Below are 14,743 nucleotides of genomic sequence, written 5' to 3'. Positions count from 1 at the left end.
TGAAGAAGAAGAAGTAGAAGAACTCTTCTTCTTCTTCAATTGATAGTTAAAACAATATTTTGTAAATTAAAATCACCAAAACCTGCAAAGCAGATTGACAGTAATCAGCTCTAAAGTCTTCAAGAGAATCTTGCTTATGTAATTTCTCAGCCGCGAAAGAACTAAAGATATAAGATAATTCAAAAAAGTATCTGAGCCATGCAATAATACATTCTATATCAATGGATAAAAGAGGATTTCCTGAGTATGAATTATTAGATTTTACGCTTGTAAAAGCTCACAGTAGTGCGTCTAAGTAATTATCATTAATTGCTGTTTGTACAATTTTTTATCTAAAAAAATTTAAAATTATCCTCAAATATATGAATCAAGTAGTAGTAGTGGCATGTGATGCAAGAAAGCAAGTGTATGAGCTTATGCAGCATCAGCCAAAAAAAAAAAAAAAAAAATCACACCATTCCCCCCAAATGCCTGTCCAGTTCCACCTTAAATTTATTCAACCTATCAACTTCCACAACGACAGATGGAAGTTTGTTCCAGCAATTAACCACCCGCTGGCTAAAGGAAAATTTCCGCACATCTATTCTACATATGTATTTCTTAATTTGAATTTATGCCCCCTTAGGTTCGTAATCTGAACAAGTGGAAGGATCTCATCAAAATTCAGCGTGCTCAACCCATTCAAGACCTCAATCACCGCAATCAGATCACTGCGCAGGTGCCTAGTCTCCAGCCACTGCAATTTGCAGAACTTAAGCCTCTCTTGTAAGAGGATCCCTTCATTCCCCCACCAATCTTGTTGCCCTTCTCTGTACACACTCAAGCAACTCTACATCCTTCCTAAAATTAGGCCTCCAGACCTGTACGCAGTACTCAAGCCGTGGCCTGACCATTGCCTTATACAGAGGGACAATCACCTCCTTTTTCCTGCTAGCAAAATTCCTATATATCATTGACAAAACTCCATGACCTGCCCTGGCAGCCTGTCTGCATTGCTCAGAAAACTTCATATCTGACTGCACAATTACTCCCAGATCTTTTTCATTTTCTACCACCTTAAGTGTAGTACCACACAGTTGGTACGTTTCTCTGGGGTTACTTCTACCCATATGCAGTACTTTGCATTTGTCAAGGTTAAACTTCAGTTGCCACTTCTTAGCCCATCTGCCCAAATTTTCTAAATCCTGTTGCAGTAGCACACTGTCATTAACAACCCTGCCAACCTTTGTATCATCTGAAAACTTCGATACTAAGCCTGATATACCTTCATCAATATCATTGATAAATATACAAAACAACAGTGGACCCAAAAACGAACCCTGTGGGACTCCACTAATAACATTAGTCCACGAAGAGCAGCACCCATTGATTACCACCCTCTGTCTTCTCCCAGTCAACAATCCTTTTATCCATTGTAGCAACTTAACCTTAATACCATTCTGCTCCAATTTGTACAATAGTCTTCCATGCAAAACTTTAATAACTAAAGTTTTCAACATTAGTTATTAAATGCACGTCCTTACTATTATACAATAAACAGGAAGCATAATGTCTCACTAAATCTTAGCACTGTATCATATTTCATATCAGTTAAGAGTTTCAAAAGATTTTGTATTCGAATAAAATTTTAATAAACAAAAAAGCTCTTATTCAACGTATATCTTATTATTATTCAACTTGTGTCCTAAATCCAGGGGTGAATAGCAAGATTTTAAAATTTTACATCTGCATCATACGACTGTAGCTTAGTGGCATTTTAAAGTCACTACACAGCTCACACCTTGGAAAGGTATATACGAAAAACCAACCCGCCCAGGTTTATAAATGACTTTTTCCATGACAAGCATGTGCACTATATCAGCTGGCTAAATAGTTGGAAAAAAACTTAACGGAAGCAAAATGCCTCGCATCTTAATGATTCTGCCATTCTGAGTCAGTTCTGCATGAAACTTATTGGTTCTATTCGTAGCAGTTAGAAGTTACCGTTTCAGGTAAATTCCATACTTAATGAGCTAGCAATACATTCACTTATATTTTTCCCTCATAATAATGGGTATATGAAGAAAGCAAAAGACGTTAGTTTAAAGGATTTTAAATCACTCGCTTTATCAGCAACTTAATAGAATGACTTAATTCTGCAACTGAGCCTAGTATTTTCTGCGCAGTCTAAATTATTATGCCTGGAAATTATGTAAATCAGACAGAAAATCACGTTCCAACGGCGAATAAAAGTTCTATTCCAAGTTAACTAGATATTTTCACATTTACTCTGAACATAGTAAAGAACAGAATTTTATGGTGATTATAAGCGCCTCTGCCTTTTGAGCAGAATTATTTTGAGATACCAAAGAATGTTAAGGGAGTACATAATAATGTCTGTTATTTTTTCTTTTATCTGATACGAGATTGAAAAATATTTATGAGTGTGTTATCTTTTCATGCAAGACCCAGCAAATGCAAGCTATTTATATATTCGGAGATTAATTAAAAAACTATTTTACTAAATGCCAACTATTATTAATCTTAACAGTTGTATCCAAATTTTTGCGAACGCAACTCAGTATAGATTAAAACTATTTCTGCTTCTTTCAATTTTAAATATTAGGAGGACAAATAAGCATTTACGAGTAACATATCACCTCTCACTATTAACTAAAAAAAAAGCAAGGACCTAGTACATTTTTGAAATGATATTCATCAAGTTCACACGCGTCATGTTAACTATAACATGATATTTTTACGTTAGCTATAGTCATCTGATTATAGCTAAAGTAAAATATTCTGAAACTGATTCACTTTTTAAAACTGTACTAATTGGCATCCATAGTAAAATGAAAAAACATAAGGGGTGGTTCAAATATGAATGATACTTTTTTTGGTTACAAGCTTTTTAAGAAACTTTGGGATGTGAAGAAACTATGGCGATATTTATAAAGCGTGAAACTAGTCCAAATTTTCAGGCCGATGAATTTTCGAAATGCTCAGTATGGCGATCACATAAGTGTATAAGTGATACAAAGCCTTCAATGAAAATTCTTAGATTTACAATGAAGGCTTTTCTCCATACTCAGCAACCGAAAACATATGTGAATTCTGGGATGCAAAAGGCATCATCCTCATCGAATTTTTATGGAGCGGAAGGCTATTATTAATGAGGAATACTAATGTATGTTGTAAAAGATAAGATAAAGCCGGAAAGATTGTGAAAATGTAAAATTAGTCAAAAGCTATTTTCACCAAGACATTGTTGGGTCTCATACAGCTACAGTAATAACGAATATCACGAAGGATCTGAAATGGATGGTGCATCCTCATTCCTCCATAGTCAGGACTTAGTACCTTCTGGGTATCACATTTCTTACCAGTAAAAGAGTTTTTAGGCAGTAAAACTTTTCAAAATACCAAAGAGATCATGGAAATTGTGCAATTCTGGTTCCGAAAACAACCACAAGGATTCTTCGAAAATGGCATTCGGAACTTTCTGAGATGGCACAAATGTTTACCCGAAGAGGAAGACTATCTCAAGAAGTTACAGTGCACTACCGCCAACTCGTGTTTATTGTCCATTAGAAATGAAATATATAGTATAGCAGAGGGGATCTAAGCGTATCCTGATGAAGGTTAATTTAATTTCGATAAGATGAGTAACCTGGAAATACAATTAACACAGGTTAAAATTTGCACTGTTTTGAAAGAAGTAGAAAGCAGGCTCCAAAGCGCTACTTAAAAGTTTTTATGGCATAGGCATTTCAGATACTGTATATAAATTTCGAAGAAACTTTACAGAATTTGTTAATGATGCAATCTGCTCCCAATTTTTCCTTAGCAATGCAGTATTATAACTGATGAATAAAAACTGAGTAATAACTGATGAATAAAAAAATGTAATACAAAATAAAATTTTTTGCCACAGTAACATTTCTTCGAAATAAGAAAGATAGGACTTTAATTTCAGAAGCAGGTTAGTGTCTATGGAAAATCAGCTTCCAATCTCATTGATGATGCGAGGAATTTCTTGAGACCATTTCCAGCGAGACTGCAATGGTCGGCTCCGGGAGGAAGTTAGTTTTCTTATACGAGTTTCCCAGTTTTTTTTTCTTTTATTCCGTAGTTTTATTTACACTACGAGTAAGGAAAAACAGGAACTTCAGATTGCTCTTTTTATTATGAAACCTTCTAACAGTTTCTTTCATTATATATAGTTTTATTTATAACTATATTAACAATTATATACAGTACCGTACAATGTAATTAGCGTATATGTATAAGCTAATTACATTGTAAGGTATATCTGATATTGTTAGGTTATAAATTTCATCTGAGGAATGTGTTATGTTTCTTTCACAGGACAAGCTACTAACGAAATTAGAAGAGCATGAATCGGAATTAGCCTCCAGTAGAGAGGAAGAGGTAAGTCTCTTGTTATTACAAAAACGTAGCCTATTAAAAATAATGTTAAGAAATTTACTTAAAGCACACAGTGCGTTACATTTGAAGCGGGTTAGCAATTTTCAGGTATGTAAGCAAATAGTAATAATACATGATTTATATAAAATAAGTCAACCCATCGACAAGAAAATTTGTTACAAAGATTCCTAAAACATTCTAAGTAAGAAATGAAAAAATTTTGAAGTGGATCAGAGCTCCTGTTTCAAATTTATAATAATATTTCTGTGGGCGGAAACTGAGGAGGAAATACTATAAAAGTATACTATATATACTATATGGGAGCTCGTCTAGCTCCCACAATCTGTCCTTTATCAAAGTCCGATAAATCCTTCCGAATTGAACTTAGAACCATTCCAGGGGCCAACAGAATATACAGTAAATACACATATATTTTCGTAGCAATTGGCTTTATGAAAACATGCTTTCATATATGCCGATTTTTGTATTAACGAGGGCTGTGAAATCGTAATTGGACCTGAACTTTTCTCAAGAACCAACAAACAGAAATAGGTTGAAAATATGGCCGTCATCCGAAATATAATAAGCGAAATATACTTTCATTTATATCAACAGATTTCTGTGATTGTGTGGGGGGAAAGGGGAAGGTAAGTCCATGGTTGATCTTAAAACATTTCCAGGTACCAAAGAAATATACTCCAAAAATGTGATATCGATTGAACGTTTTCATAATAAGTATATATATTTTTATACTCTTTATACTTAATATACGTTTTCATACTATCCGATAACATCAGTACTTTCCAAATGGTGTGCCGCGATCCTTTTCAAGTATGTTGCGAAATTAGGAAAAACTCCATTGAATTCAATGGCAATCAATATTGAGGTGTGCCACGAATATGCGTCTTTTAACGTAAATTGCGACTTGAGTGACAGAAGACTGGGAACCACTGGATAATACTTCCATTACAAGTTACATGATGTATGCAGTGAATTACATTTCAGGCGCATTCTATTTTTTTCCTTAAAAGTAATTGATATTTTTTTTTTTTTGTGATTAAGTGAAGTGAAAAGTAAATATAGTTATCTTCTTATCAATTAATTACTAAGATTATAACTTTGTAGGACGTTTAATAAAACTCTGTACTTTGACTTTTCCTAAACTTAGTCGTTCAGTTTAATTACAACTGTATAATATTTATTACTATCCTCCTGTATACTCTTTTTTTAAGTCTCTTTTTTCTATATATATATATATATATACACTGAGTGATCACTGAATTATGACCACCTACCTAATACTTCGTAGGTCCTCCTTTTGCCCTCAGTACAGCAGCTATCCGACGTAGCACTGATTCAACAAGATGTCGGAAGCGTTCGGGAGGTATAGTCAACCAAGCTGTGTGCAATGCGGTCAGCAATGCAGGTATGGAGGTGATTGGTGTATCCAGACGCCTGATATGCCTTTCCATAGTGTCCCACAAGTTCTATATGGGATTGATATCGAGGGAGTTCGGAGGCCAATCGATATGCTGGAAGTCAGAACAGTGTTCCTCAAACCATTCCTGCACAACAACTGCCCGATGGCTCGGCGCATTATCATCTTGGAAGACACCATCGCCATTCGAGTAAAAGTGTAACATAGCGGGTGTACACAGTCAGCAAGCAGTTGACGATAGCGGAGACCACTGATACATTGTTCCACATGCACCAGGGGTCCAAGTTCCTGCCAGTGAAACATGCCCCAAACCATACAACCGACTCCTCCGGCCTGCACTTTTGATACCATGCATGATGGATGAAGAGCCTCATGTTGTTGACGCCAATTCCGTACACGTCCATCCACGGTGTGGAGTAAATAACGTGACTCATCCGACCAGTACACCTTCTTCCAGGCTCACCGGGTCCGACAACTCGGACAACCCTTTTTTCCATACGAATTGTATGGAAAAAAGAAATATTTTCCGAATTTCTGTTTCTCCAATACTGATGAAATTAAGGATGGCTCTACAAATATTTCTGTACGAACCAAATATAAAATATGAAAATCTGTCCAGTAGAAGATGAGTTGTTACATGCGGACCGACGAATAGACAGACAGACGGACGGACATGGTGAAGACAAAGGGGCCATTATTCACATACTCGTATACTAACGCGCCTAAAATGGCTAATGTCTATTGCGTAAGTGGGCTGCCATGTGAATGGGAAATTCACTAAAGAAGATAAAATTAATGAACTGTTTTATAGGCTTTTAAAATTTGGTATTACTATGCTATCTTAACGGGTTGCTCTTGTGTCGTCCCTAAAAATAAAGAGCATTTTTGAAATAAGAAGCATAATGCTAATTTATTCGTAATATGTTTTGCCATCATACTGAAGGCCATCGGAGAGAGAGAGAGAGAGAGAGAGAGAGAGAGAGAGAGAGAGAGATCAGGAAACCCATCGGCGCAGAATTTGAATCAAATGACAATGTAAATCGCAGGTTAGAGTAGCCAAATGATGTAATAACCCAAACTTAGAAATAAATACAGTAATTAGTACCAGCTGTACTCGTCTTATCGGCATTAGCAGGCAGTAGGCAGAGGTTTCCTCTAAGTATAGAAATTACAGTTGGTTACAATAATAGGAACAGGGTTGGTCTTTAGGAGATTTTGTTTTTAATTTTCTTATTTATCGTTGTTATTTCTGTTTTTTCAATGAAAAACCCGAGAATGCGAGAGAAAAAAAAAAACAACTTTTCAGACCGGCTATTTCGGACATGGTATGGAAAAAAAAAGTTCAAAAAGGTCCTCCCAAAATACTTGAAAGGCAAGGATTTCACTTCTGTAAAGTTCAGCATTTATTTATTACTAACAGAGTCTAAAAATTATACGTTTCGCTGATATGTTCTTCTCCACTTCTTCAATGATTGTTATTTTGCTATTACACAGTTACAAAAGAGCCAGACCAAATTGATGGTCAGTTTGACTTTTCTGTTTTTTATGGTGATGGTGTAACAGCAACATAGTAATCACTGGAAAAACATCTGCGAAACATATCATTGTTAGACTCAAATAGTAATAAACAGATTCCAAATTTTACACAGTTAACAGCCGACCGGGCTAGCCGGGTGGGTAAAGTGCCTGCCTGGCAACCCAAAGGGCGCGGGTTCGATTCCCGCCTCGGGCTTGGCTCAAAGTACTGCAAAAACTTTGGGAGGTGCATCATGGCCACAGAAGCTGATGCGCCAACAACTACAAAAAAAAAAAAAAAAAACACAGTTAATACTTAATATGTTTCCTGTGCAACAGAAAATTCATAAGCAACAAGATTATTCAAAAGCGCAAATACCTGAGCCTTTAAAGGCATAAGGTACTTCTGCTTGAGGCCTTTAAAGGTACCTATGTGAAGAGGACAACACATTGAGTAGGTTTTTCTGCTATTTTTTTTTTTCAATTTAGCTTCCCACCTTAACAGGAATTTCTCAACATCTTATCGAGATAGCAAGAACTCTTCCTGCCGAGGATGGGAATTAAAACATTTTTCACGGTATGAGAGAATAACGATGTTATCCATGCATTACATGTAAGATTTGGTCAAATCGAGCGGTGTTCGAGTTTGATGTAATCATTTAAATTAATTTTAAAACATTATTTTTCTCCTTAATATATTTTCGTAGTAAAATTGCTGTTACTTTTTTAAAATACTCTTGTATATAAAAACATAATTGAGGAAGACACTCAAATCCAGGACCACGTTTATCTTACAGGAAAATCTAAATCATTTGACGATGGGCCAACTCTTACTGCTTTAGCTTGGTCCGATTCAAAGATATAAGAAAAAACGTGTCCTTAAATCATTCAGCATCTTACTGAAAAACGCACATTATGCAGTAGCTTCTGCGTCATGGCATAAACATTTAAATAATAATTTATATTTAAGTTCTCTCTTTATAAATGCACCAATTAGAAATGAGCTGTACTGCTCATTAAGAATTCCGGGGAAATTACTAATCTTCTATCTCAATGAAAGGATGATAGATAAATTACAGAATGGCAATGTTATAAGATATCAAACATTTTTCGGGCCACTGTCTGTTTAGGTATTAATACAAATCCTTCCATAAAATTCGTAGTATTATAAAGATTTCCACAATCTAAACTCTTGTGACTGGTGAAGGTTTTTGCATTCTGGAGTCGTAAAATTTTCTTGCACTCGCAAGCTACCTTTACATCTAAATACATGTAGCAGAACCTGTATTAGATACAAGTCAAAATATATCAGCATATGCAAATTGTATGCAGTGCTACTGATTATACTCTGTTAAGTTTAGTGTTAGTTCAATATTAATGGTGTATGATCTGTATCATACTGAAGATTCAATGCATTCGGTACTCTATATAGTGCTTCTAAGATTATATACAAGAACACAAGGTATTAAATTACCTTGTGTTCTCGTATTTAAGAATTATTTTAATTTAAAATATTAGAACATTGGATCAGGATAATAAACATTCTAAAAATCCTAAAATTAACTTTAAATTAATTACATGACTACGCTACAATAAAACTTTTATCGTGGTTTATGAGTTTTATCCTGGCTTCTTCAAGTAATTAATTTAAAGTTAGTTCTTAATGGAAATAACCTACGAAAAACAAAAAATATCTCATTAAGAAAACACGATACTTGCCGATACGGACAGAAATTATGAAAAAAAAAAAAAGCGAAAAGAGCAATAAGTAAATAACAAAACAGCAATGGAAGGAAATTATAAAAATTATAAAACACTTAATACCTATCATTAGGGAGTTTAATTCTTAACATTTTAATGGATATTAGTCCTAAATGCCGTATTAATCCTTTCATCTGTTATGCACAGTTTCCGGTTAATTAAGCAAAAAAATAAAATAATAATAATAATAAATAAATAAAATAACATATGCAAGCACACCAAACTTCGAACAGTGTGATTATCAGTAATTTCAGTAAAATAGATTCAAACAGATTTGACAAATAGAAAAAAGATAATCTACTGAAATACTCGTAATAGTAGCACTGTATACTTCTGTGACAAAGTATAGCGAAATCTCCATTCTAATGAATTTTCTTCATTCTTCTTGGACAGTTCATTGAGTTACTGCTCCAATGTTTCATTGTTATCTACCTCTTTTCTTATAATATATTTTTCTTGGCATCCTTCTTATTCCCGAATTATCACAATTGCCTTACTGTTAAAAACACATCACATCATTCATTTTGTTTTAGACGTTGGTGATATCTTCCACTTCCTCTGAGTCTACTTGAGAGCTCTCAGCATTTTGATGACCAACACATACTATGCAGTGTTGTTAATAAACAAAATACATAATGCATAACAGTTTAAACGGAAGAAGTTCATATATAGTATAAATCTTCAGCAAGCCTTAGTAATGACTTCAAGCTCCTGAACGGAAATATTTCACTATAAGAAATCGCGATATCTCTGTCTTGTCAAAGGTTTCCAGTTCTAAGCCCACGATACCGATTAGCTCTAGTTCACCAATCCATTTTCAAAGCAAAGTGACAGCTCCGGAAATTAGCTGTCGTTTTCCTGTCAGCAGTAGCCGGCGGTGCTTATTTTTGTTCCAAAACAACGAGACTTATAACTGATACAAGTCTTTCGTGTGAAAACAATGGTCTCTCTCTCTATCAATTACTCCAAAAATTTATACAATTATTTCTAAACATTATTAAGAATTTTAATTAATTTTTAGTTATTTTCTAATTATAATACAATAATTTGAATAACTTTGGTGGTGAGGGGCATAACTCCTATTCATTATTTTTTTACTTTTCTTATTCATAGCCGGCACAATACATAGCAATATATTATAATATGCTGTGGTGGCTGCCACTAATTACTTACATATTTAAACTGGCATATTCAGTGATGACGGCGCATTGAAGTTGGCTAAAAGAGGGTTTTTACATTTTCATTCTGTGCTGATTTCTTCATGCGAGGGTTGTTTGAAAAGTAAACAGATGTTTTAGGGGTGAAACTGCCCTCCCAGTAGACAAACATCGAATAAATAAAGGCACATGCAACGTTATTTCCTGCTTGCAGGACACTGCAGAACCTTTGATTAACAACAGGTGAGAACCAAATTAGCTGCTCTACTTGAAATGTGGAAAAATGAAGAATTAAGCGTATTTATCCGATTTCTGCACGCAAAACGGACCAAACCCTCAAACTCCATTAGCAATTGCAAGTTGTGTGCGATCTAGTCAAGTACAAGAAACAAGTGGAGAGATGCTTTTGTTGTATGACACTACAACACCCCACACTAATCTCAACACACGACAGTGGTTATGACGTGACGAATGGGAGGTGCGTGTCCATCCACACGCAGTCATGATCTTATTCCTCCTGACTTTCACCTGTTTAGACCTTTGAAAAAAAAACAACTGTAAGTGATCAATTGGTAATGACGATGAAGTTAAAACGGTGCGATGAAACCTTGTTGAATGGAAATGACCCACCCTGAATTTTTATGAGGGATGTAGGGCTGCACTCTTGACAAAATGGGATTAACTGGTTGATTGCGATAGTGGCTATCGAACATTATTGCATGAATGCGTCTTCATTTAAGTGTGGTTTACTATTTTTTGGCTAAATATCTTTTCATAAAAACATCTGTTAACTTGCTTTAGTCCTTAATGCACAACAGTGAATTGGACGTACATTGATAATTGTGCAGTTCACCACCATGGAGGAGACAGCAGTGGTTTCACACCTAGATATAATTAATATTAGGCAATAGTTATAATATACACTACACGTTCAAAACAGTACTGATTATTAATATTTTATACGTTAAACAAACAACAGAACAGGCGGAATCACATCAATGTGGCCAATAGAGCTAGGCGGTCAGATCTTCACAACAACTAGAACGTGCATTTCATTTCATTGAATATTTTATTAGATGGCAGATCTGCAGTTTTGCGGAAGTCTATAGGATATCAAACGACACGCCATTCTACACAGTTAAATCTTGGATCAAGAAGAGGATTTTCGATTTTGAACAGGTTTATAGATTTTGTATTTATAAAGGGTGGGTGAAAATTTGTGGATTGCTTGTACAATCCACAAATTAATATAAAATAATTTCAAATGTTTGAATGTTTGACATTTTACGGTTAGACATTACAGTCGGTGTACGCCTCCACGAAGGTAGCGTCACTAGCATGGTCCCAGAGGTTTTGCGACTATATAGCTCCAGCATACATCTCTGCTCTCATTATAATCTGCATCCCTTGAATAATTTTGTGAAGTTTATGGGTTTGTGATTTTGTTTGCCATTTAAATCGTTCGTTACTGAGAAGGATGGTACTTCTAAGTAGTCCATTTAAGGAATCAATATTCTGTGGGATGTTCTTCAAGTGGTGGGCTGAAATGTATAGACATCTGCTACAAAAGACCTTGCTGGATAGATTGTTTTTATGTATTTCTTAATGGTGTTGCAGCCATGAACGTACGTGAGGTGTTGCTGAGAATTTTATCAAATAATACTACTCATCTTTTTGCTATAACATGTCTGTGTTTATTGGAGTTTCGGACAGCCCGCGTACATTGTGCTTCAACCTTCATTTTAGATATATCTTTCAAATCTAATAGAATAAATCCTCGATTTTATCGAGGATTTACTACCCATATAATTGAAAAATTAAACAGTTACTATGTATATGTATATATTAGAAACACCACTTAAATTAAGTTAAACAATTAAAAGCATGCGTTTATTTACCTTGACTTTAATAGTTGTTACACAGTACATAGTAAAAGATAAATTACTGTGACCGTGATACAGCCAAATTTTTTCGCCCGTTATATCCGAATTCCGTTAAATCGTGGGTTTCCTGTGCTTAAAAATTAGAAGTAACATACAGTTTAAATTGGCATACTTGCAATGGCATCCAAGAAAAAAAATTTATAGGCATTAGTTTCAGAGCGACCCTCCTATATTATTTTCGTATTTGCTAATAGTGTACTATTGCTGTTATATTATATAAACCAAAATAACATAATGCTATTGTTGTTGTTTACAATCAGTATACTTTTACTATGCTTATGAATAGTGGTCTGACTTTAATTTTATTTTTTGTTTTTAATGAAATTATTGTGGTATGAAGTAAAGGTGATAAAAATGGCGTGAGCCAATGCAGCGAGAATAGCATAACTGAAATGAAAGGGGAGAATTTTGAGGATTCCTCTTGGTAAGTCGTAGACTTGGTGCTTGCACTGACTGTGGCACATGTAGAAACGCTACCCAAAAGTTTCCCTTTGCCGTGGCAACAAAGATAATGATATTCAGTTCTGTAGCTAATGCTGATAGTGTATACTATAAGCACCTTGGAAAAAACCCCATTCGCCTAATTTTCTTCAGTGTTATTTTACGTGCCTCTAAGTAAAATCGTTTTGAGTACTTTATGATTTCTGTAATTTTACTAGAATGACAAAACATCATATGTTTTTTTTTTTTTTTTTGTTAGCGCATCAGCTTCTATGGCCATATTGCACCTCCTCCCAAAATTTTTGAATTTACTGTGATCCAAGCCCGAGGCGGGAATCGAACCCGCGACCTTTGGGTTGCTAGGCAGGCACTTTACCTAACTGGCTAGCCCGGTCGGCCTATAAGTTTAGTGTCGCATGGCCCCATTTTAATAAGTAATAATGACAGACACAATTCGATCACATCGTCATGTGTCCCTTTCCCTATCCATCTCCTTCATTCCCAGATACTCTTAAGAATCGATCAATTGTATCCCTCTCTTTCTCAGCAAAACATAAGCAGAAAATGCGACTTTTTCTTGTCGAGTAACCTCCAAAAACCGAGGCATCGTTTTCTGGCTTTTTGTTCTTAAGTAATATCCGAACATTCGAAACAGGTTTATTTTGTATAGGATTATTTAGTGGGCGAACTAGAAGGAGAGGAGGGGACGTTTATGAAATCGGAATTGGATTTACAACCTTCCCAGGGACTAAAAGAAGATACGCTGAAGACGAAATTCTCGTTGTGGTGATAGAAGATGGAGACTTACTCGACAGACTGACCTGTTCTTCCGGATTCCCCACAAGCATTGACGCATTATTCGGCGACAGCAAACATACCCTTGAGAGAAAGTGTAATCACTGGCCATAGCAGAAACTACCCTCAACAACAACCTCTCAAAGACTCCCTCGCCAGCGTGCGAAATATTCTTGTTTTCTTAGTCGTATACGCAATGTTTATTGATAAAGCACGCCTTATGTGCGATGGAATTAACTCGCACAACTTGCACAACTGGGTGGGAAAAAAATTGCATGATTAATGGTAAGGGGCCTATCAAGAGCAATTCTCTATTAACATACAGTGCAGTACTATGTGATCAGTTAATCGTGCCATATGCTCTTCCACGACGACTGGCCGACCAAGCTTACTAATACTTTTGGAACATGTTTTGTCGAGAAGCTTGAATATGTTACTCTCCGAACAACGCGTACCACGTAGTTCATGAACGATGGCGCCCCGCCTATTCCTGTTGACAAGCGAGGGCCCACCTCGATGGATTGGTGGAGAAGGTCTTATAGCTAAATCAGTAGAGTTATCCGACGTGAAACCCCTTTGACTGCTTCCTATGGGGTCATTTAAAGAGCCTAGTATATGAAACGGAACTTCCGGACGAAATACCGCAGCGACGAATAGAATGTGAAACAATTCGCAAGATTGCATATTCGAGAGTGTTCGGCAGTCACTGATTCGAAGAGTCCAGGTCTTTGTACATATGCAAAGGCATTGCTTCGAACAATTATCGTAAAATCAGTATGTGAACCTAAAAAAATGTTGCTTGTATGCCTTGTTGAAAGTTTAATTAAGTTGTCCGATTTCTATTTGTTCGATTTTAATAATATTTTTGATGGCTCGACAGAATTTTTCTAAGTCCCAAATATGAAAACCATCTACTAGGAGTGAGTTTCTACATTCAGATGGGCGCACATTATGAATACAATAAACGCTTAAGCCATTTGTGAAGAGACCTAAAAGCTTCTCAAAGCTGAAAAATTTAATTACAGGCAATGGTAGCAAGCATACAAGAAAGAAGTTGAAAAGTATTTACATCCATACAGAATTAATGTACAAAATTAAAAGTTGGAAGAAGCGAAATTACGTTGAGTGTAAAGTTTCTTAAATTCGTGTTGCAGAGATATTTGAAAGCATCTTTTACACCTTTCGGAAATTCCGGAATAGGCTTTTAAGCCTGTATTAACAGGCTTAAAAGTCACAAATTATTGTGACATTTTTATTCCTTTTGGTTATCTGAGCATGAACGTAAC

General features: G+C 35.5%; 1 protein-coding gene across 1 annotated transcript in view; it reads left to right on the top strand.

Annotated features, from left to right (window-relative positions):
- The window catches only part of LOC150090944 (uncharacterized), a 240,334-nt gene that overhangs the window by 157,735 nt on the left and 67,856 nt on the right, over nt 1-14,743 (top strand). The window contains exon 2 of the mRNA XM_090380748.1: nt 4,348-4,410. Within this exon, the coding sequence (XP_090236874.1) occupies nt 4,348-4,410 (63 nt within the window). The remainder of the gene's footprint in view (nt 1-4,347; nt 4,411-14,743) is intronic.

The sequence above is a fragment of the Mastigoproctus giganteus genome, chromosome 1 (assembly GCF_048544385.1).
Source record: "Mastigoproctus giganteus isolate SK-2022 chromosome 1, ASM4854438v1, whole genome shotgun sequence".
NCBI classification, from domain to species: Eukaryota; Metazoa; Arthropoda; class Arachnida; order Uropygi; family Thelyphonidae; genus Mastigoproctus; species Mastigoproctus giganteus.
Note: the sequence above shows the minus strand (reverse complement) of the source record. Positions and strands in the feature narration are given on the sequence as shown.